The 24,022-nt window shown below is 43.2% G+C and overlaps 1 protein-coding gene and 1 pseudogene across 7 annotated transcripts in view; one reads left to right on the top strand and one right to left on the bottom strand.

The window, feature by feature from the left end:
* The window catches only part of LOC100752724 (protein transport protein Sec16B), a 59,302-nt gene that overhangs the window by 31,340 nt on the left and 3,940 nt on the right, over nucleotides 1-24,022 (bottom strand). For 4 of the 7 annotated variants that reach the window (XM_027417278.2, XM_027417282.2, XM_027417277.2 and 1 more), the window contains 10 exons: nucleotides 12,564-12,632; nucleotides 8,291-8,672; nucleotides 7,747-7,859; nucleotides 7,092-7,212; nucleotides 6,290-6,386; nucleotides 5,067-5,211; nucleotides 4,289-4,440; nucleotides 3,890-3,951; nucleotides 1,711-1,846; nucleotides 1,003-1,233 (listed from right to left, as the gene is read on the bottom strand). In XM_027417278.2, coding sequence (XP_027273079.1) covers nucleotides 1,003-1,233; nucleotides 1,711-1,846; nucleotides 3,890-3,951; nucleotides 4,289-4,440; nucleotides 5,067-5,211; nucleotides 6,290-6,386; nucleotides 7,092-7,212; nucleotides 7,747-7,859; nucleotides 8,291-8,613 — 1,380 coding nt within the window. In that variant the 5' untranslated portion in view covers nucleotides 8,614-8,672; nucleotides 12,564-12,632. Of the gene's footprint in view, nucleotides 1-1,002; nucleotides 1,234-1,710; nucleotides 1,847-3,889; nucleotides 3,952-4,288; nucleotides 4,441-5,066; nucleotides 5,212-6,289; nucleotides 6,387-7,091; nucleotides 7,220-7,746; nucleotides 7,860-8,290; nucleotides 8,673-12,563; nucleotides 12,633-24,022 lie in introns of those variants that run through there. The other 3 variants (XM_027417280.2, XM_027417279.2, XM_027417283.2) reach the window with 2 other exon arrangements.
* LOC100754391 lies at nucleotides 8,777-16,356 on the top strand (annotated as a pseudogene).

Genomic DNA, 24,022 nt, shown 5'->3' on the forward strand with positions numbered 1-24,022 from the left:
ACTTTATGATTTTATAAAACATGAGCACAACTTCAAAATTAAATAAGGCAACCCTCTCCACCCATTGCATGAAAGCATTCACAGTTGGCAGGAATGCCTGAGATCCAGTGGCAGGCATATTATTCCTAAACATTCTCTCCATAAATTAAGTTATTGTATATATAAATAAACTTGTAGAAATATGTAGTCTATTGATTTCTAGTGAAATGTGCAATTGCATAATTTACGATAACAAAATTGTGAATTGTCTTAATGTCCAAAAAGAGTAAATTTAATGTCATTATTTTAAAATTATGTGTATGGGAGGGGGTACATTCACATGACTTCAGGTGCCCACTTAGGATAGAGGTGTTGGATCCGCATAGAACTGGAGTTATAGGTTATTGTGTGGTGCCCAACATGGGTGCTGGGAACTGAATTCAGGTCCTCTAATAGAACAATAAACATGAGCCATCTCTTCTTCCCCTAGAATGAATGAATATTTGTTTGCTTGTAAAGCACTTGTCAAAAAGGTACAAGGCACTGAGTTGAATTCTTAGCATTACAAAGAAATTAAAATTGTACTATTCAAATATACTTAATGTTATTAGGGTTTTTTACATGATAGTAAATGTAAAAAGAAATAAACAGTTCCATATTTATTTGTTTTGAGACAGAGTCTCCTTTACGGTTTAGGCTGGCCTCCTAATCACAGTCTTGCCTACCTCAGCCAAATGTATGCACCTCCATGCCTGAGTCTTCTATATGGCTTAAACTGATTTTCAATGGGGAAATGCTAGGAGTAACTATATAAAATGTGAAGAGATGTTGTTTTTTAACAGTAGGACAACATGAACACTGCAGGTGTGAATGGCAAACACCTATGTATTTTTTTCCCTCACTGTAACTTTCTCATGAGCTCTAAAAGAAGTACATTCTAGCCATATCATTAGAGGAGGGGGAGATGGGGCAAGGGGTGGTGGTCTCTCATCTGAAGGAAATCTGAAAGAAAGGCTTTCTTACCTTCTTCCTTCCATAGTAGAGCAGCTTGGTGAATTTCTCCACTATCTGTGCTGGCGTCTCCACTCTGGGGGGAATCTCCCCAGTAAGCAGGTTGCGAGTCTCAGAGCTCTGCGCTGGCCAGTCCTCATCAGTCAGGTTGATGAGGTTGGCCACTGGAGGCTGCCTCTTGTACTTCTCCAACTTCCTGCAGTCCTGCATCAGCAGCTCAGCGATGTCAGACCCCACCATGGACTGCAAGGTAAAGAGAGTCATCCTGCAGGATGATCCTATTGGACCCCAGGCTGGACCCCCAGGCTGAAGAAGGAAGGCAGCGGGGCCTCTGCCTTCTTCCTGAAGCAGTCATGCAACTATGCCATGGATTTTTTTGTAAATGACTAAATTTCAAACATCAGCTTCACTACCAGGGTTACTCTCTTCCTGTCAGCAGCCACGAAGCTCATTGGTACCACTCACAATTCCACAGGTATATTATCTGGCTGATGTAATAATCCAGGGTCTGTACACAAACCCCAGCCAGTGTGGAGGTGCTCTCGAGGAGAGGTCAGCATTGGCACACTGGTGCTGGCATCCCAGCAACACTTCCCCTCTGGGCAACGGCAATGCTTAGAGACTGCCTTTTATAATTGTGCAATACACCAACTCCTATGAAGACTGAAACTTCAGTCCAGCCTCTCTCTGCTCCCTATATCACCCAAAGCAGTAACTTACTCCATTCTGTCGACAAAGGAGAACCAGCAGTTGCCAAAGTAGAGCTGAGTCCCTGCTCCCTGGTGTCTCAGATTTGAGACACTGAGCTGCTTTCTTCTGGCAAAACGTCATGATATCCACCTTGTGTATGTCCTCCCTGTGGGGAGATTCAGGAAGCAAAGCTTGAGCAGACCGACTCACCCTGTTCAGGGCCCCAGGCTCCCTGTACAGTGAGCTAGTTTATGTGGCAGGAGCCTGACAGCCCAGTACTGGAAGTCTAGAACCACAACATTGCTTTTTCCCTGCAGAACAGGAAGGAGTTCCAGAGATTCTCTTTGTGCATCCTTCTACCTTTCAGATGAAAACAATGAAATTCAGAGACCTTAAGTGACTTCTCAAAATGACTGTAAGGACCCTGTTTAAAGTTAGACAAGACTGCCCTACCCCTTCTCAGTTTATACAGACATCTTAACCCTCTGAGCCTCAGTGTCTTCCCCTCCTTAAGTCAGGACCAACAAAAGAAACTGCCTTCATACAAAAAGGAATAGGCAGGGTCGGGCATTGGTGGTGCATGCCTTTAATCCCAGCACTCGGGAAGCAGAGGCAGGTGGATCTCTGTGAGTTCAAGGCCAGCCTGGTCTACCAAGTGAGTTCCAGGACAGTCTCCAAAACAATACAGAGAAACCCTCTCTGGAGGAAAAAAAAAAAAAAAAAAAAAAAAAGGAATAGGCAAACTGTGTAACACCCATCACATAAATACTCATTAAGTGAACATCATTATGTGTTCAAGAACATTCAATAAATCAGTGCCACGTGGGGCCAACAGCATAATGCTTAATACTCAACTTAGCTCTCTGCATACATGTAAGATGTGGAGACAAAGGGGGTGGCGTTTAGCAACTAAGGAATGACCCTTAATGTTGTCCTCTGACCTCTACATCTGTACACACAAAACTGTGCGCACACACACAGCATAACACTCATACTTGAAGGAGCCTTCAGTTGTAAAATGGGACTTTCTTGGGGCCAAGCTTGCTTCAGGATAGGATGATGTGTATATAGCAATGGCATTTAATGGACTTCCATATGAATAGAGTCTCACAGCCACCACCTTAGGAATAGGCAGAGTGAGTGCTGTATAATTTCTCAAGGGAAAAACTTCAGAGAGCTGATGAACCACTAGTTAGTCAAATAACTGGGATGCTGGCCTTTTACACCCACTCAGGACTCACCACAACTAAAGGCAGAATAGCAGAAATGTGGGAGGAAATGCTAAGACAGTTCCAGTTCATTCCTGCAGAGGGCAGACGTTCACAATGTCAGGGAACTGAAAAGCTGGGTTACAGCTCAAAAAAGCAGGTTCAAGAATGTTTTCCCAAGCTAGGCTTTGTTTCCGAACTAATACCTATCAAGTATATAGGACATTAACGCTTACCGCCAGGTAGGTTCTATGAAATGGAACTGTTTTTAGATGTCCAACTTACTAAGCTAACTTTTCTTTATGCCATTCAAATATAAGCAGCTTGTCAAAATTACTTGAGCAACCTCTTTTTCTCTCTACTGGCATAAAGAAATCTACTCCAAATAAGACAGACAGTTTCTTCTACGGAAACCAAGACCTGGATAGGAAGATGTCCCAGCTTTTAAAAGCCTTTATTTAAGAGTTGGGGGGATAGCTGGGCAGTGGTGGCACAGGCCTTTGATCCCAGCACTTGGGAGGCAGAGGCAGGCGGATCTCTGTGAGTTCGAGACCAGCCTGGTCTACAAGAGCTAGTTCCAGGACAGCCCCCAAGGCCACAGAGAAACCCTTCTCAAAAAACCAAAAGAAAAAAAAAAGAGTTGGGGAATATAACTTAGTGGGTAAGAGCAGTTGCTATGAAAGCAAGAGGACACGAGTTCAAATCTCAAGCACCCACATAAAAGCCAGGTATGAATACACCAGAGTTTGTGGGACAGAGACAGGCATCTCCTGGGAGCTCACTGGCTAGACAGCTTAACCAAAATGGCAAGCTTCCGCTTCAGTAAGAGACCTTGTCTCAAAAACTGAGAGAGGAAGAGGACAATGATAGAGCAAAAGAGGAAAATAACAGATGCCTTCCTCTGACTTCTGCATGTGTGTGCATACATACATGTACTTTCACACATGTGTACATACACAACACACACATACTGTCCCTTAATAGCTCTTGCAGTGCTTTACCTTGTGAGGGGTCCTGGGAAACCTCTCATCTCCTCTTGATCCTCAGAATCGTTAAGAATAACCTGGAGCAGAAAATAAATGAGGTACCCAACACTCATCCACCCAATACCCAGCAGTCAAATCCAGTATCAGATCCAGAGCTGTGATCCTATGGTGTGGCTTAGCACCTTGTGGAGACAGTTATCCTGTTGAAAATGAGCCACTAGCATCTCAGGGAAAATGTAAGTGTATTATCACTTCTTTCTAAGAAAAGCCCACCCATTCCTGCCACAATCAAGAGCATGTGTGACTCAATTCCCCCTCCTGGAGATGCCCAGCCTCCAGGAAAGTAGAGAACTAAGGAGAGCAATTGGGTTGAGCAGAGTGTTTGCACACCAAAAGGCCCAAGATCTTGATTACCTCCATGCTGTGTACTTCAACCAGGGCCGTTTGTCCATCAGCAGGAGAATTGGGAGTTACACATACTAGCTGACCTCCTGGCCCAAAATTCACAGACACGTGGGGAACATAAAACTTCATAGGTGCCTTGGGAATGGTTGCTGAGGCATCATCTGGTCAACAGACACAAGTGGACACTGTTAGGTTTACTTCTGCTGCTCTTTAGGTAAGAAAGACATCATGGGTACATTTCTGCTCAAATTCCACCTGGGCCAAGATGAGATGCTACATGGGATACTTGGAAAAGGTGATGCTCTAGTCTGATTTGAACCTCTAAAAATATGTCAAATTATAATGCAAGGAATTTTATCATTTGGTCCAAATGATAATGCACTCGTCTCAGATTCTCAAAGATGGTCAGAGAACTAGCAGCCTTCACTTCCAGTGTTTCTCTACACATAGCAAGCCTCCGGACTAGTGTCCTTACTTCACTTCACTCAGTCCTCACTGGTCTTCATTTTCCTCACTTGTTGCTTAAAAGCACCCCAGATTGCCTCCTAGACTAATGTAATGATGTCTAAGAGCAGTGTTCCCCTCTAAGAGCTATCTATGACGCAAGTTCCATTACTAGAGAAGATGAGGGAAAGGGGTCCAAAGTTGGCTCCTCTGCCAAGGAGACATGCATAAGCCAAAAAGGTAAACAAGGACCCGTTCCTGGAAGAACAGAAGGCTAACTTTCCACATGACTCAACCTTTATTTCTCATTATCAACCAGCTCCCTTAGCCACTTGGTACCCACCAGCCTGAATAGGCCTCCACGCCACTGATACCACAGGTTCATACTGCTCTGGGACATCTGTCATGTACTGACTGAGCTCATAGCTGCTAGAGCTGAGGCCAGACTCCTGCTGCTGGAGAAGATTGGACTTGCTGGTCAGTGATGGCTGGGGAAAAGAAAGAAATACAATGAAATTATCTAGGAAGGAGTTCTGGAGAGCTTGTCACTCAATGTCTCACATTTCTTCCTTCAAAGAAACAAAACTCAAACTTTCCACTAAACACAGTGAATGTGGATTCATGGAAAGTGGGAAGGATCATCCCAGAGGGGTCAAGTGTCTTAGAACTCAAATTCAATTTCTGCTGCCATGTTGTTATGACCTTAAGCAGGTGATTTGGGCTTTCCTAGCTCAATATCTTCATCTGCAATATAAATTTGGGAAATGTGTCCAATGCACATTCCTTAGTAATACGCCAGCTGTTTTGTGAACACATGTACACTCTGGATAATGTACACTTCCTGCAAACAAATGTATAAGAATTTACATTCCAGGAGTGATGAATAAAACAGTGGATTCAAAGGTTCCTTGTAGACTGTAAAGTGCTGTTCTCACATTCGGGTTTTAGAATCAGTCATCTATGCCCTATCCCATTAAGTACTAGGTACTGAAAAAAAAATGTCTACAAAAAATAAAAAAACAATCACACGGACCTAATCATGGATAAAAAACTAACCAGAGCCTGCCAAAAATTAAGAGCTCATATGTACAATATTTTTGCAATGTGTCCAATAAGCCTAAAATTATCCCATAATAAAATATTTATCTCAATACTATTTAGAGCTCTATTTTGTGACCTAGATGGCACATGCATTAGCATTTTAGAGAAAAGACATTGAAGAGTCAGGAAAGATTTCAAGGCTGCTTTTCAAACCTAAATTAAAAAATTCTAACAATTTTTCACTTCCTAAACCTCTAGTGCCCTGGGGTGTTGAACACCTAAGTCACAGAGGTGGTCTCTTCTCTTTCCAGGCACCTCACAGTGAATTAAGCCTGCCCACTTGACAAAACAGGAATAGGTCAGATCAGGGCCTTGGACTGGTAAGATTGAAGTGGGAAGGCTGGGGGAAATGGTGTGAGTAGAGACCCGGCTGTCAACTACAGATCCCCCACCCCTGCTGCCACTGCCAACAAGGTGACTTAATGCATGGCCACAGGCCTCCAGACCCCTGTCACTTTAGGTTACCTTTTGTTTCTGGGCCTCGCTCTCTGGAAAGAACTCCCCGGGGTTCTCCTGTCCAGAGATGGAAGCAAGGCTGTCTTCATACGGATTCTTGCTGGTGCTGCAAAATGACAGCAGTGTTGAGACACGTCCTGGGCGAGCCTGCAAGGCTGGAATACTCTTTGCTGGAGGCTGGCCTGGTGCTAAGTGTGGGCAGGTGTCAGGCTGGTTTCAGTGCTACAGCAAGAAGCATTTCCTTTTTTCCCCTCCTCAATGTATTAGAAAAATAGAATGTTTGGGTTCCACACACAGTTATTAGAAGTGGCCCAGACACTGCAAAGAATGGCTGGTCACTACAGCCTGCCCTCCTGCAACTGCTCAAGTCAGAGTCATTGATGAATCCCAATGCTAAGGGCACCAGGACAAATGCTTCAGTCACATCTCTTCCCTGCTGGGTCTTATGCCAGGAGGATGTTCCATACTTAGGACCAGGGAGAAGGAACAGAGAAGCACCCCAGCCCCAGTAAGGCCCCAACCATAACAATTTTTTGCAAGACCACATTGTTTCTAGGACAATATAGGATTTGGCCTTTAGATGGGCCCCGAGTAATTTTATAGGTTGTAGACTACTCCTGAATGGGCAACAGCTTTCAGAGATGATTATGCCAACAGTTGGCCTGGGCTACCTTGAATTATCCTCATGTTCCTGTGGGCTGGAACAAAAGCAGACTGTCTTCTATAGGTCAGGGACCACTGCCAAATGCCCTAAGATTGTCCTAACAGAGTCTAACTAAATATTGTCAGCATGGCTTATCCTTTCACTTACTGGAACTGGGTCTCACTATTTGTTCCAAAAGGACTATTCTGCTTTTCACGATGACGCTCATTGAAGTACTTTTGATCTCCATAATCTTCATTCCAGATATAAGGACTCCCTTGCCTTGCCACTGCACCCTCAGAGAAAGCAAAACAAAGACAGGTCACTTGATGCTCCTGAAAAGCCTTTTAGAAAGCTACTAGGGAGCCGTGAAGCTGAGGTTTTGCAATACAGTAAGTACGAAAACATATTTACCAAATGGGGTCAACTGATGAATTGACTCATCAGTATGCTCCAAACCAGTGTGCATGGCTTTATGTATTTGTATACAGTACAATACCCTTTTATGTGAGGGTATAGAGTATAGAACTCTTATTAGTGTGGATCTGCTGTCCCCAGGAAGAAGTGATTGTTGCACTCATATTATAGCTCAGCATACCAGATGGGCTTTTAAGGGTTGATTTTACTGTTACTTAATCAGTAAATACAACCTTTGCTACAAGAAGGAATAAGAGAAAACTGTGAATGAGTACACACTATCCACAAAACTAGTAACATGAGGGTAGTCTCAGTATTATTAAAGGGCAAGGTCTCCAAACATAGCACCAGTGGTCTCAGACCCTGGCATCTCTAGTCCCCAAAGGCTCTGAAGATTACTTCATACCTCTTTCTTCTTGCAGCAGCTGTGGATGTCCTTTGTAGTAATAATTTCCATAAGCATACTCTTCCCGAGGTGTTGGAGTACGGTACCTCTGGTAGGGGTCCTCATAGCCTGGCCTGAGTTATCACAAAGACAGCCAATCATCCATCAATGGTGGTAAAGGGAGAAACCAAAGGGAGACTAGATAAACCAGACAACTTCAGAAGACAGAACAACTACCCAGTCCAGAATCTGCCTGAATCACATTAAGTCAGAAAGTACAGAGTCAGAACAGGGAGGGCCTTTGCTTCACAAGACTGGAATTTTTATAATAAAGCTCTCTTTTTACTTTAAAATGTTTATACATAAGGGAAAAGGAAGAGCAGTGCACGTGAGAGGCTTGAGTGAGGCAGGAGGATTTAAGGACAACCTGTTCTATGTAACAAATCCTGGGAAACGGAGATGGGGACAGAGAGGAAGAAGGAAGTGAACAAGAAACAGGAACGATTGATAGTCTATTCATAGGTATTTAGGAGGGATAGGTCCTCTGCAGCTCTAGAAGTCATACCTTGAGTACAACTGATTAGGATAAGATCCTTCCAAGTAGTCTATTCCGGACACAGGCTGAGACCAGCTCCCAGGCCTGGGTACATAGTGGACCTGTTGTTGGTCAGCCCTAAGGTCTTGTGCCCTAGGGTCCTGTGCCCTGGGGTCCTGCTTTGGCTTGGAGCTCCTTTGGGCATCCTGCCATTGGTGGTACTTATCTCCACTGTACTGAGGGTGAGGAAGGGGTCTATAATGTCCACTCCGAAGCCCTCGGTTTGCATCCTTTGATGACATCATGGGCCTCACTTGTGGCTGAGATAACCGCTGGGGAACCCAAGGTTCCATCTCTGACCCTTTGATTTTCTTCTTGGGTCTTGAGGATATTATGTGGTTATTTTAATTTCCTGCACACAAAAAGAAAACAAATCATCATTCTAGAGAGCTGGGACATACACAGCTCAGTCATGTAAATTTGATCCCAAGGAGTTACATATAAAGCCAGACAGACATGGTAGTGCACACTTGTAAGACCAGTGCTGGGCAAGTAGAAACAGGAAGATCCCTGGGGCTCACTGGACAGCCAACTGAGCCTACCCAGTGAACCCTGGGTCCCAAGGAAAGGCCTTGTCTCAAAAAACAAAGTGTATGGTTCCAGGAATGATACTTAAAGACAATCTCTGCCCCCCCACACACACACACACATATACACACACGACTTGTAAGCTTTTATCCAAAATGGTAGTTGATTAGATTTGGTGAAAAGAGCAACTACAGTTCTCAAAACTGTCTAAAACAAACCATATGAGTACCAACAACATAGAGGAATATGAAAAAAATCTCAAGCAGATACATTACATAAATAACAAGCCAGACAATTAGATTGATGCTGACTAAAAAATTAAGAAAGTACATATGGAACAACAGATGTAGGTGCCATGGGAGGCAGATAACAGTGCTTGATGTAGCTACAAATGCTATCAAGAAATTCCAATTAATGTTTCCTCATTTATCCCACCAGCAAATATTTATACAATGCTTAAAACGGATGTGCTGAGGTATCAGGAATAGAACAAGCCTTGTGGGGAGCTAGTCAGAGTTCAAATCCTTACTATATCTCTTACCAGCTAGATAATTTTTTTAAGCTTCAATTTCCTTACCCATGGAGATGCTAGATACTACAGGCTAGGGTTGCCAGGTTGGTGTAAAAGTTAACCTGACATATGGAAAATGCCTACAACTGCCTAGTATATAGTAATTAGTACATTAGAGTAAGTGTCTTCAGAAACCAAGGGTAGGGTAGTGTGAGTGGCTGAAGACTTTGTAGGTCTAGTGAGATGTGTCACTGGGTTAACAGTTTGCTGCATAAGCATGAGAACCTGAGTTCAGATACACACACACACACACACACACACACACACACACACACACACACACACACACACAAAGGCAAGCTTGGTGCTCCTGTGAAACAGTGGGCTTCAGATTCAGTGAGACATTCTGTTTCAAAAACTACTACAGAGTGCAATAGAGGAAGATACTCAATGTTGACCTCTGCACTTACACGCACATTGTCTAGTCTATGCACACACACACACACACACACACACACACACACACACACACACACACAAAGGCAAGCTTGGTGCTCCTGTGAAACAGTGGGCTTCAGATTCAGTGAGACATTCTGTTTCAAAAACTACTACAGAGTGCAATAGAGGAAGATACTCAATGTTGACCTCTGCACTTACACGCACATTGTCTAGTCTATGCACACACACACACACACACACACACACATGTTTAAACTGATCCCATGAAAAACTTACCCTTCCTCTGGGAGAACCAACAGACACAAGTTTGGGACTGCTGATACTGGAAAATGGAGAGCCATGTCTCCCAGTTCTTCCTGACTGAAGACATTTAGACCTAGAAGTGTCTCTCACATCAGACTAGTTTCCTCACTCATTCCACAAGATAATAACTAACTCCAGGGACTGGTATCCTTTCCCAGTTCCTCTATGTGCATATCAGAGGGGCGTATAACAGAAGGAAAGCCCAGCCAAGCCCTGCTCCTGTTCAGAGAGCCTGCTGGGTCACCAGCATACACTGGCAGGGACAGTTGGGAATGTTGATGGCATTCTCTTGGGAATGTTGATGGCAACATGATTCTGATCAAACCTGTTAGTTACCCTTAGTCTAGAAGCTTCCACGTTCTTCTGAAAACTCTTATCAGAGGAAAAGGTCAAAGGGTCATGTGGCGAAACAAAGATGACCTTGTTTGAATCCCACAGAGCCAGGGTCCAGAGCAGTGAGCCAGGAGCTGTGAGCCAGCAGGATATACAGGAAGAGGAGGCCAGAGAGGGGCCTTCTGCTGCCAGGTCAGTCACAATACAGGGCCACAGGCCTTCCTCTCTTGCTTCCTCGAAAAACTCAGTCGTAATGAAAACTTGGCCAGTAAATTCCAGGAAGCGCCCAATATTCATTGTACTATACAAGACAAGGATCCTTTGCTAAAAACCCGTGAAACATAACAGCACTTGGATACAAGGAAGAAGACCTTGAAAAGTGATTCACTTGTCCCCAGATTTGCACTAAGCATCCTGTCCCCAACTACAACTACCTGATATTTTCTTTGATAGCACATAATTCTGTCACCAAGAGTCACCAACTCCAGTAGGTTAGACCTCACATTATAATTAAGGGTACTCACTTTCAAACCTCTAAGAGTCTTACAATGAAGGAATGCTGTCTATAATAACAATCACAGCTTTGTATACACAGAAGTGGCTCCTTGATTCAACAAGGACAACTGTGCCCTTTTGACTCTGACAGCCCAACAAGTACAACTCAAGGGAAAGGAGAGTGCCGATGCCCCCACGCACCTGCTCTGCCAGCTTCCCACCTTCCTTCCGAGAGGCTCCAGGGACCTGCTGGGGAGTGCCTTCTCCCCTCTTAGAGATTGACAAAGTCCATATGCCACATCTACGAAGACTCACCTGACCTTCAAATCTACAGCCAATTAGTTACCTGCCCGGCCTCCACAGAGCTGATTCATTGGGGCAAAGTACAGTGTCGCTTCCACAGGCTGGGAGAGTCCTGACTTGGCATATTTGTTCAGAACCTGGTAGGGGCTGGTGCTTCTGTTTGCCCGGTCATGGACTGAGCCAGCTGCATGCCTATGAGAATACATCCATCCTCCACCCACACCCCCACCCCCGCCCACACACACACAACAACAATAATAACAACAAATACAGATGAGGGACACTAGGGAAAGGAAACCCAGAATGGCCTGAGGCAACGTGGTTTATGGGGCAGAGCACCACCTTTGGGGTGTGGACTTGTGGCTCTGCCAGTGGCTGGCGCTGTCACTCCACCTCTCTGAGGCTCCGTTTCTTTTTCTAACACCCAGCTGACCAGGCTCACCAAGAGAGCAGGTGTAGTAAAGTTCATGGGCTACAAGCAAGCACACCCTAAAAGTGAGCACAGCCTTCCCAGAGGATAGGAGCTGACTGCTCACACTGGCACAGGTGGGGGGTAAATGCCTGGATCCCCTGGTCTGAGTTTCCCTCACCCACACTTCTCCCCACTGAATTTTTGTTGTGCAGTCAACTCTGTTTTCCAGTTGAAGGGAAGATCCAAGTCCCATTATTGAACTGGAGGCACTGAAAAGTTTTCTGTCACAAGAAAGGAATTTCTCACATTTGAAAAAAAGTATATTTCCTCATGCTACTAAAGTAAGCACCGAGTACGTCATACCTTCTTTGGAATGTACATTTTAAATTGTAAATCTTGCTATAGATAGGCCCAATTTTTATTCTTTCAACATACTTGTTTGTCTTCTCACATTACATATTAAACCCAGCACTCACACATGCTAAGAGAGAACCCTACCACAGAGCTATATCCTGGGCTCTGTTTTTGAGAAGGGAACTATGATAGTTGCCCAGGCTGGCCTTGAACTCACTCTGTAAACAAGGTAGACCCTGAAGATGCTATTCCCCACCTCTCCTTCCTGAGGAGCTAGGATTAGAGGCCTTCGAAACCAGACCCAAATCAAAACACTCTTAACCAAGTTCCTGTTATTTGCCAGCATTTACCACCTATAAATATAAAAAGATACTGTCCTTGCTTTCAAGCCACTTAGAACAAATTAGATTTTCATGTAGTTCCTGGTCTGATGGTCAGATAGGTAATGTATTTAAGCCATAAGACTTTCTTTCCATCACTAACCTGAATCCTAGCACCTACCAAGAGAGCCTAAAACCCTCAGAGTACAGACAGTAGTTTCTTACCATGTTAGGCCAGGAGGTCTGGCTCACCAGTGGCTGCATGGATGCTGTTGACCCCTCTGGGAAGAGGCACTGGAGAAGGACATACACAGTGGACACCAGGAATCAGAACATTGTTAATTATCAAACAGGCACTATATCAAATTATGTTTTTATGCATCGCAGTAACAGTCATAAAACTCTGACACAATTTCTTTTGCTTGTGAGATGGCATTGGATTCACCCTATGACAATAGCTACATTCCTGGGGTGCTGACACTAAAAACAATCTCAGAGTCCACTTGAGCAACTTCCCTTTTAAAAAGATGATAAAACTAAAAACTACAGCATAGTGATTTACCCAAGATTTTACAAAAGTTAAATAGAAGGCTGGTGAGAAGTGTGTGGCTATGCTATGGCTAACTGCCTTACACAGAACTTCCCAGAGCTGACGAAGAAATATTCAAGAGTTATGTGAACTGGTCTTTAAATCTGAGGTAATTCAAAATTCACTCGGCTATGGCTGTTCACACCACAGAATCTGGTGAATGCTACACTAAAAGATTGTTTGTTTGTTTTTCAGTGAACCCGTTTACCGGCACATTGAGTTCAAGCCTGGACTCTTAGTTCTTAGTTCCCTGTTCTTTCAGTTATAGAGTTGTCATTCTGTTGCTAGCCTTAGTCGCACATTTCTCATTTAAACGCCTAGCTCAGTTACTCTAAATGCTCCTTTTGTGGCATCCCAGAGCTTCTCTAATTATCTCAAGAGTTATTATGAAACTCCTCAAATACTCACCAACCAAAATTAATTTTAATTAGCTTTAATTATTTTGTATAGATATATGGCATATAACAGTTAAATGGGTCACAGAAGGAAATAGATTGTGGTGGGATCTCACCACTCCAAAGCATTTGGGATTTCTCAATCCCTGATTTTTCCAGCCCCAAATAGCTACAGTTACCAAGTCTTTTTACCTAGCAGCTATATTCTTCCTGGGTTCCAGACAAAATTTATCCAGGTCAACAATGCTTTAATAGCTTAGTCTCTAGTAGGAGGTGATTTGAATTAGCCCTGACACTCTAGACTCTGCTTGCGATGCCCCTGCATGAACCTGTAGATTCCTTCATGCCCAAACAGCTACTGTCTTCACACTACCCTTGCCCTGGTGTCCTACCCTCACACCTGATTCTTGTTATGCATCCCAGGTATTCACCAAGAGGAGTCTTAGGAGCTTGCTACTCTGTGAATTTCACAGAGTCCCTGGCTTCCTTTCCTTTCTTCCTTTCCAGGCTACTGTCTAGGGTCTGGGTTCAAAGTGGAGTAGCTACACAATATATAGGCAGAATGTGATTTTTCTACAAATATTTGCAAATTGGAATCCTAAATCCTAGTGTGATAAGAATTAGGAGGTGAGGCCTTTGGAAGGTAAACAATTGTGTTAGCAGAGCCCTTGTGAATGGGGTTAAGGCCTTCATGTAAAGGCCCAAGGGAACTTAATGCCTCTCTGCTCTCTGTCATGGAGAATACAACCAGAGAACAGGGATTAGCAAACCCAAACCAGGCCCTCATCAGACAGCCCATCTACCCACAAATCATCTTGAACTGCCTAGGCTCTAGAAGTATGAGAAATAAAGTTGTCATTTAAGCCATCAAGCCTGTGGAATTCAGTTACAGAAGCTCGAGCTGACTAAGAACTATCCTGGGTATGAATCATGTCTGAAAAAAAAAAAAAAGGCCATCACTGCTAACAGGGCTACTGAGTCCCCAGTAGCACTCCATCAGATGGAGCTGGCAGATGCGAACACCCACCCGGCTCCAGGTCAGGTTTGTCATGAGTCCCCAAGTCCTGTGACCTCAGGACTGATTAGATATACAAAGAACAGCTCAACAGATGAGACTGTTCCCCAGCCTTGGCCTTCTTTTATCACAAAAATTAAAAATGTAGAGAGTAAACAGAAGTGCTGTGTCAAGTTAGCAGCATTTATCGACTTCCAGGTAGTAGACTGTTACATGATTTTATTTTCCTCTTCTTGCTTGGTCACAGAATCTAACTTTCCTAAGACAGAGAGATAGACGTATAGAGAGATGATAAATAGATATCATTTCAAATGATAAAATAACTAACAATGCTTTTAATTAATATTATACCCAAATGTGTTGTCATGGTAATAACTAATTGGCTACCCACGATACTAAGTAGGGCAATCATACCCCCCCAAAGCTTCCAAGATTGACTAACTGTGGTAAGTCTCCTATTGTGGGGATACTTTGAACCATTCATTTATAAGGCAAGTATTTGTGGACTAATTACTATAGACCCAGGCCTATCATGTGCATTTGAAGCACATAGGAAAACAACATATGGTCCTTGCTCTAAAGATGCTTTGAATTCAGTGAAGCATCAGACAGTGTTTGCAAGGATTATTCCAACACTGACTTTGGAGGTGGGGGAACACACAGAGGCGAGCATGGGCCAAAATGGGGATGAGGTGTACATCACTCAAGGCTATTTGGGAAGAAGGAGCAGGTAGAACTATACATGATTCTACAAGAAGACAGAACATAAGTGCATGGAAGGCAAGTACCGCATATTTTATAGTGTCAGCCTGAGTTGATACTCGGTTAACTAGAAAAGATTGGGGGAGAAGCCAAGGGCATTCTCCAGAGCTGAGAGCACGCTGCATTTGTTTAATATACAGCAATCTTGGGAGAGTTAGGAAAGATGGTGGAGTCAATTTGAGCCATGCTGGGTGTGAGGGACCTCAGGGACACAGGTAGGTATAGTCAGTAAGGCATAGCTGAGATGGCCTGGAGCCCAAGCAAGGGGTATAAAAAAGAGTGATGGGTAGCATGACCAAGAAAAACTGACGATAGAAACAAGTCTGGGAAAGGAACCCTGAGGGACGCTCACACAACAAAGGAGCCTGTACAAGATAAGAAGGTGAAGACCATCTCGAGAGCTCCGAGGTCTCTTATACATTTCCCACAATCTCTCTCTCTCTCTCTCTCTCTCTCTCTCTCTCTCTCTCTCTCTCTCTCTCTCTCTCTCTCTCCCCCTTCCCTACCCCCCCTGTCTCTGGCCCCTGTGTCATGAAGAAAGAGGAAGCCAAAAAGGTAGTGAATCCTTTGTTTGAGAAAAGGCCTAAGAACTTTGGCATTGGGCAGGACATCCAGCCCAAAAGATATCTCACACGCTTCATCAAATGGCCGCATTACATTTGGCTGCAGTGGCAAAGGGCCATCCTCTATAAACGTCTCAAAGTACCTCCTGCCATTAACTAGTTCACCCAGGCCCTGGACCGGTAAACAGCTACCCAGCTGCTTAAGCTTGCCCACAAGTACAGGCCAGAGACAAAGCAGGACAAGGCACTGTTGGCCCATGCTGAGAAGGCAGCTGCTGGCAAAGGGGATGTCCCAACTAAGAGACCACCTGTCCTTTGAGCAGAATCAATACAATCACCACCTTGGTGGAGAACAAGAAGGCTCAGCTGGTGGTAATCGCCCATGATGTAGACCCCATTGAGCTGGTGGTCTTCCTGCCTGCCCAGTGTCAGAAGATGGGGGTCATCAAAGGAAAAGCCAGGAAGGGGAGGCTGGTCCACAGGAAGACATGTACCACTGTTGCCTTCACACAGGTTAACTTGGAAGACAAGGGTGCTCTGGCTAAGCTGGTGGAAGCTATTAGGACCAATTACAATGACCACCGCCATTGGGGAGGCAATATCCTGGGTCCTAAATCTGTGGCTTGAAAAGGCAAAGGCCAAAGAACTCACTACTAAACTGGGTTAAATGTACACTCACTGCTAAGTTTTCTGTACATAAATGCAAACTTATCTTCCATCAAAAAAAATAAAAAAAGGCGAAGACCGGTACAGATGAAGATGAGTCTATACACACCAGGCCCAAGAAGGAAAACTCTCCCTGGAGTACACTGGCCAGGTCTGCTACTACTAGGGTGAGCCTTTGGAAGGGGACTTGAGAGACACCATGAGGTATAAAATGGCCAGTGTGGAAAACAGGAGAGAGCTACAACTAGGATCACACCCTCAAGTAGGAAGTGGACTGGAAATGCCTGGATATTGAATGGAGACTCTGGCTTTACCCTTCATGAGGGGATTGACTTTCTGTGCTTAGTCCTATGCCCTATGCCTGGAGTATGGTAACTGCTCAGTTAAGTTTTATTTATCAGCATCTCAAACGTAGAGCAGTGACAGCTTCACTATCATTTCATCCAATTGTTTGCACAACAGATATTGAATTACAATTTTAAAGAGAGATTTAAAGGAAGTAGAGGAGAATGTTGAGGCTATGAGTGAAGGCAGTTGACCAACGAGTGACTAAATTGTGCCCTATGGACACAAATAAGCAAAGACTGGCACACATTGTGTGCATGTCTTGTTAAACTGAGGTCAATAGCTAAAACTGAAGGGAACATTCCTACACAAGAGTGAAAGAACAACATCAAATTTCAATAATAATTTTTAAAACTGAGTCCAGGTGTGGAAGACTGGATAGATTCTATATGTGTCTGGGGATCCTAGTTTCCAGGAGTGTCTGGGGGCATTGTACCCCTTTCTTTATAGTGAGGATCATCCCACAGTCTCTTGCTCCAAGAATGAATCAAAGGGTCCAGGAATCATGCAGAGTAGACTCTTGAAATTCAGCAAGGGTACTCCTGAAGCCAATCTTACAAAGAAGTATCGTGTAACCTTAGGCACTTACTGGCCACCAAAGTTCTCATCCTTCCTTTAGGTAATGCCAGGTGACAGGAAAGACATAGAAGGATGCTCTAGTCAACAATTCCAATTATGGAAAGGTAGAGTGCCAATAAAAAAAATGGTGCCTGTGCCAGAGTCAATTAGCCTGGCACAGACACTGTAAGTCACTGGTGCCAGTCCTGGGACTTACTGAAGCCTTAGAAACAAAGGTTGGCACAATCTATACTTCCATTAGATCAAAGAACCATATAGATGATCCCTGACAATGAATACCTTTTATACTTATCTGGCCTCCCACAAACCTGTTCTTCCTGCATCCCACTCTACCTCCAAGAGCTAGAGAAACAGCCCATCATCCAAAAAGGACTCCAAGCTTTCTTGGCAGTCCTGGGCTGGCAGAGGAGGCATACTTCTCAACCATTCACCCACTCATTTTATTGGTATCCTCTGAGTCAGTACGAGTGCACTGGTAGACAGATGTTACTGTGACTTAAGGCCCTGTGTCAAGTGCCAAGGAGCAGAAAAGACTCAGATGGAAGCTAAATGAAATGGTCTTTAATACTCTGAGTGTTCTCCCTGCTGCAGATCAATGGCTGTGAAGTCTGTGCTCAGAAGAGGAGCACAACTCAACCCTGGAATAAGAATGTCTGAATGTGAGTCCCTGTTCTACCATCTGCCAACCAAGTAAACCTGTTAGTTACATCTGCATCTCCTTTTCTTCATCTGCAGAAATGATCACAGAACCCTACCTTACAGAATTACAATAAGGATAAAATCAGATCTAAAACCGAGAAATGATTTATATATAGTAAATTTTGAGTAACACTCAAAAGGTGTTAAAAATTACCACTTCCCTAAACATGCTAGAAAATGCACCCACAAAGTATTCTACACACATCACCAGTAAGAGACCTGAATATCTATCACTGCTGTGAAATCAACAAATCTTCCTTGATACTTAATGCAGTGCTGCATTGATCCAGGACTTAGAGGAAATAGAGAAACAGTGTCACTTGACTTCACAAGGAAAACAAAAAGGATGGATTAAGGTGAGAAAGTCTGTACTAGCAACTTGAAGGAAGTGTGGTCCAGTGCCTCCTGCACTGGAAGTTGATTGTCACAGGAACAGGGCAGGATGGCATAGGATGAAGCATGAACTGTCTTTTATAAGCTATTTTAAATAGAATTTCAATTTAGCATCAATATAAACATTCTGGAGGGAAGTTCAAATTTGCACTCATTTTTAAGACAAGCATGAGATGTCAAAAAGAATTCCACATTGGTATGAGACAGATAAACAGACAAGTATGCTGCACCCCCACAAGTCATTCCTTGCCACTGGTGGGGAAGGTTGAGAGACATTAAACAAGAGCAAAGATTCAGACACACAGAGGCAATGGGCTGGAATGAGCCTCTGGAAGAAATCCATCCCTGTAAGTGAAGCCATGACTGTGCCAGCGAGGCTCAAGCCAAGGCCCCCGCTGATGTGCAGTTCTCTCATTTACAGACCTAAAGCATTCTCAGCTCTCTACTGCTGGATAAAATTCTGGATCATATAAGACCTTGAACGCTCAACCACTGCACCGCACCAACTCACTAACTATAGAGTCCTAAAAGTCTAGTACTGTCTTGGGTTTCCTGGGACATGTGTTGTTTCTTCTCTGGAGAAAGTAGGTCCTCAGGGTTCTCATAGAAATACATCCTAATATTTAAAGCTCCAGAGTCCTTCCTGATGGGTGGATGAGACACAGATGAGTCTCAGAATCTCAGCTCAAATGTTGAAGACTAGGAACACCTGCCATGTAGTTCAACAGTCTTTTCCTTACACAGCCCCAACCTCATCAAATCTCCATCTTAATCTTTCCAGAGAGTATCAAAGTTCTAAAGAACTGGGAACTGATGGAACTAGAGAGATGGGAGATGACCCAGTGGCTCAGGCCACTTGCTGCTTACAGAGGGCTGGAATTTAGTTGCTAGCACCCATGTTGAGCAGCTCACAATCACCTTCAACTCCAGGACATCCAACATCCTCTTCCAGACTCCATGGGCACCTGCACACATGGGTGCATGCATGCGTGCACAGAAACAGTACATATGCTTGCATGCACATAAAATGAATCTTTAAAAAAATGGTAATTGAAACTAAGCTTTAATTTTTTTTTTACTCAGTTATTTCCTGGCCGTGAGCATTGAAAAAAAAATCATTCAATCATTATAATGTTCCAGATTCTGCATCTTTAAAATGAAATCTTAAAAGTGCTTTTTTAAAGGGCTATGATGCGGATGAAATGAAATAACTCATGAAAAAGCACCAAAGGAAGCTCCTGTTAAATATGGGGTGGGTTTGCCTTTCATCCACATTCCTTACATTCTGTATAACAACCTAAGCTGCGTGTGCAGGTGATGACTGATCAGGCACAGTAATGGAGAGCTCTTTGCACTTGAAATTAGATTTGCATCCCCACACCTCCATTGATTAGCTGCAAGACAAGTTCCTTAACGTCTCAGGCAAAGTACCCTCCCTGGTTAAAGAAGTGGGAGATAATAGATACCTTTGTAAGCCAAGTGAGATAAAGTACTGTTTGTAGCATACACCGAATGCTTAATTCATATTTTAAGAATAAACAAATACATGGTCTATCTAACAGGTGTGGCCAAGCTGTTGGCTACAGACCACATGAGCCCAAGAGTGGTGATTAATGTAGGCTAAGACATTTGGAGATCACACTGTGGAGCAATATTAAAAAGTTAGACACCCTTTACTAGACACACTTTGAAAAGTACCTTTAGATTGTCAGTGTTCAACAAAGGTTGCTATTAAAAGACCATGGCAGCCAAGAGTTGATAGATGAGATCTCATGAAGTTAAAAGGCTTCTGCACAGAGCCAGTGAGACATGTCTGAGTGGGGTAGCGGGCATCCCAGAAAGCATAATCTGGGTTTGATCCCCAGACCTGCGTGGAAGGGAAGAACTGACCCCCACAAGTTGTCCTCTGACTGCCTAACTGCTCTCTAAGTATTTATGTGTATGCTCATAGACAAGTGCTATTTTCAGCCTTCCTCAGAGAGGTTTCCCTTTGCAATGAATAGTGGTAAATACAGAAACTCATGGCTGCTCAAGGTACAAGAATACATGATGGTTGAGTGCTCTGCCCTAAAGAGCACATTTATACCACCCCCTCTGCGGCTCACAGAACAATAAAGAAGGGATGGAAGAATTAAAGAGCCAAAAGATAGGGAGAAGGGCAGAGAAATGTTTTCTTCTGGGCACAACATGGCCAATGCAATCTTGACCTCACACTATCCACAGCTACCTGTAAAGGACCTTGCCAGTGCCCAAAAAGATGGCTCTACTCCATCTTGGCTCAAGGGCAGAGAGTTCAAAACTGTCCTCAGTAAGTCATAAAACATAAAGGCCAAAGGTATGGCTACAATAGGATGTTCAATGTTGGCCTTAGCTGTCGTATCTAAATAACAACAGACCTGGTCTGATCCTCAAGGCCAGGTAACAAGAAGTTGAATCTAAGGTACAGTTGCTGAATCCTTGAAGAAATAAAGAAGAAAATTCTGTTTGTTCCATATGCTTAATACCATGTTCCCCTTTTTGGTTAAGGTATATAAGAGTGGTGAAAAATAAACTCGGGCCTTCAGTATTCACTGAATTGCCCTTCTGACTCTATCCTGAGTCTGTGTCTTTCTCTTAACATCTTTAGCTAGCCTTTCTTTAGTTCACACTCCCCCTCTCAGGTACAAACTGTGGGCTGCCCGGCTGGCTCCAACTGAAGCCCCACGAAGACAGCTTCCCATAGGACCTGTCAATAGTCAATCATAGATCTGGGAGGGGCCCTTAAGGCTGTATGCCTCCCTGCTTAAACAATTGCCCACTGATGGATTCTGGAGGAGGGGCCGTCATTGTCAGTTGTGTCCCTAGTAATAATGATCCCATCAGACTCTAATAAATAATTCCAAACATGTAGTCATACCTATGGCCTGGGCTAAACTCAATGGATAGCAAAACAAAAAGACATGAGTGTGGGGAAGAAATTTGTGGAGGAGAGGGAAGCATCAGAGATGAGAGGGAGACAGAAGAAAAAGTGGGGGTGATGGTAATCAGAATTGTGTGTGAGTGTGTGTATGCAAAACTCTCAAGGAACAAATTCAATAGAAGATATTTTTGATTATCAGATATTCAGCACCAATAGAATGACTTCTGAGCTGTCAGTATGACACTCAAATCTCATTTTTTAAAGAAGGAGTGTATTTTTTAAAGCTCAAGACTTAGTGACATCTTAGGATAAATAATGATCTTTATGATTTTGTGAATATAAAATTCTTACTATTACTTTCCTCACACACACACACACACACACACACAAATAAATAAAAACATAAATACAAGAGTTGCTTTTTCAACTGTTCAGGGTATGTTGTTATATTAGCTTTTATCTTTTACTCATAATGAACCTTTCACTTCGTTATACTCTATTATGTTTTGGTAATCTAATCTGGAATTACTATTTCTAATTTTCTGCCCTTTCTCTCTTCATAATGACCCACTGCTACTATATCTTGTCTTCCCCAGAAGTGCTTGCCCCTGCCTTCTTATTTCAATATGTAATTAGTGGATTCATTTTAGACACAATAAGGAAGAACAGAAAGGGTCAGAGGTTGTGCCAAGTTCACCCAGTGCATCTGTATTAGTCACCAAATGAAGGGCTTTACAGGAAATCAATCAGAGGACTTCTAGCCCAATGCTTTTGTCAAAAAAAAAAAAAAAAAGCACAGTGCTTAGCATTAGGCATGGAATATATTTAACACAAAAATGCAATTATGTAAAAATCCATTTCATGTGAATACAGTGATTACAACCTTCAAAGTCATCAGCCTGTATAAATAGACTCATTCAGCCTAATGATAGATTGGTAGGTAGGTAGACAGTTATTTAATGATAAAAATAAGAACTCAAAGATTCATTTCTGTATTTTCTCCTCACCCAATTTGTCAGCCAACAAAGTTTCATTCCACTTTCTGGTGTTCTACTCCTCTGCCCACTGTTCATGTACAGAAATAGTCTGTGTGTGTGTGCAGCATGAATACATACACGTGTTTTAATGGCACTTGCATCCCTTGTTCTCTCAGTCTGGAATTAGTGCCTGCAGACAGAGCACCTCCCCAGGAGTGCTGTTCTGGTGCTGAATTTAGTACATTAGGGCAATTTCTGTAGGAGCCACTTAAGATGCCAGAAAACAAAGTTCAAGCTCCAGTTCCTGGGGACATCGAAGGGAATGACAAGATGATGGAGAAGTTTCTTTTCTGAGCATGCATGTCGGCAGTCATAACAACACAGTTGCCAAAGTTTGCTGTTTTCTGGGGACAACTTATAAATGACTATTGCAGATACTCTGGGTGCTGAGTAAACACTGCACTTTCTGACATTGCTTCTGTGATGCAGTTTCTCTACAAGTTGCTTCCACTGTTTTCTTTAACACTAAGGACACACATTGTATTCCTCACAACACTAATGACATCACATCCTCATGCTGATCCAGATGTCACTCATCAAGTAAGTGATGTCATTAACCGACTCCAACTGAGGTATAAGCACATCTATAGAGAATGAAAAAAGTAGTTCTTTCATTCAATACACACTATTTATATATTAATTCATTTGTTAATTGAAATAAAATTAGTTTTTCTCCCATAGAAGCTGATCCTCCTTAGTTCCTATAGTTAAAAAGGTAAGTCCCAAAACTACATGGAAAAAATACATACCGTCCATGTTCTTACTTAATAACTAGGGAGTAAGTGCCTAATGAGTGCTAGGCTATATTTTAGAAGTTAGGCCACAAAAGCAAACAAGGTGAACTTATTCCTAGTATTCTTGGAGTTTACTGCTGTTCGAAAGCTGACCAAAAGCAAGTTAGGGAGGGAATGGTTTATTTGGCTTACATTTCCACATCATAGTCTGTTATGGGAGGTTCTTTGTCCCAGCTGGGTCCTGCCACTGCTTCAGCCCCAAATAAACACACAGACGCTATATTAATTATAAAACTATTGGCAGGTGGCTAGGGTTTTTTTATTGGCTAGCTCTGTCATAATTATTAATCCATTTCTATTAATCCAAGTATTCCACATGGTCTTACCTTACTGAGAAGGGTCTGGACCTCTAACTCCTTTGGTGGCTCACGTGGTGACTGCTAAGTGTCTCCATAGAGAAGAGAGTCCTGTTTGTCCCTAGTTATATTCTGATTCTTCCCAGTTATGTCACTTCCTGTCTGTCTGTACAGACCTCCAGACCTCTATGGCTAGCTAGTGGCAAGTTTCTGCCCAGCTACATCACTTCCTGTCTGGTCAATCAGTCAATCAGTGTTTTATTCATTAATCAATAAGAGAAACATATATACAAAAGAACATCCCCCATCAATAGTCCATCATTGAAGGCAGTCAGGACAGGAACTCAAACAGGGCAGGAACCTGGAAGCAGGAGCTGATACAGAGGCTATGCTGCTTACTGGCTTGCTCCTTAGGACTTGCTAAGCCTGTTTTCTTATAGAACCCAGGACCACCACCCACCATGGGCTGGGCCCTCCCCATCAATCACTAATTTAAAAAAAATGCCTTACAGCTGAATCTTATGGAGGCATTTTCTCATTTGATATTCTCTCCTTTCAGATGACTCTAGCTTCGGTCAAGTTGATAGAAAATGAGCCAAATGGGGACACAGACAAGCTAATTACAATGACATGTGCCAGGAGGGGAATGAGA

The sequence above is a fragment of the Cricetulus griseus genome, chromosome 5, assembly GCF_003668045.3.
Source record: "Cricetulus griseus strain 17A/GY chromosome 5, alternate assembly CriGri-PICRH-1.0, whole genome shotgun sequence".
Lineage (NCBI taxonomy): Eukaryota > Metazoa > Chordata > Mammalia > Rodentia > Cricetidae > Cricetulus > Cricetulus griseus.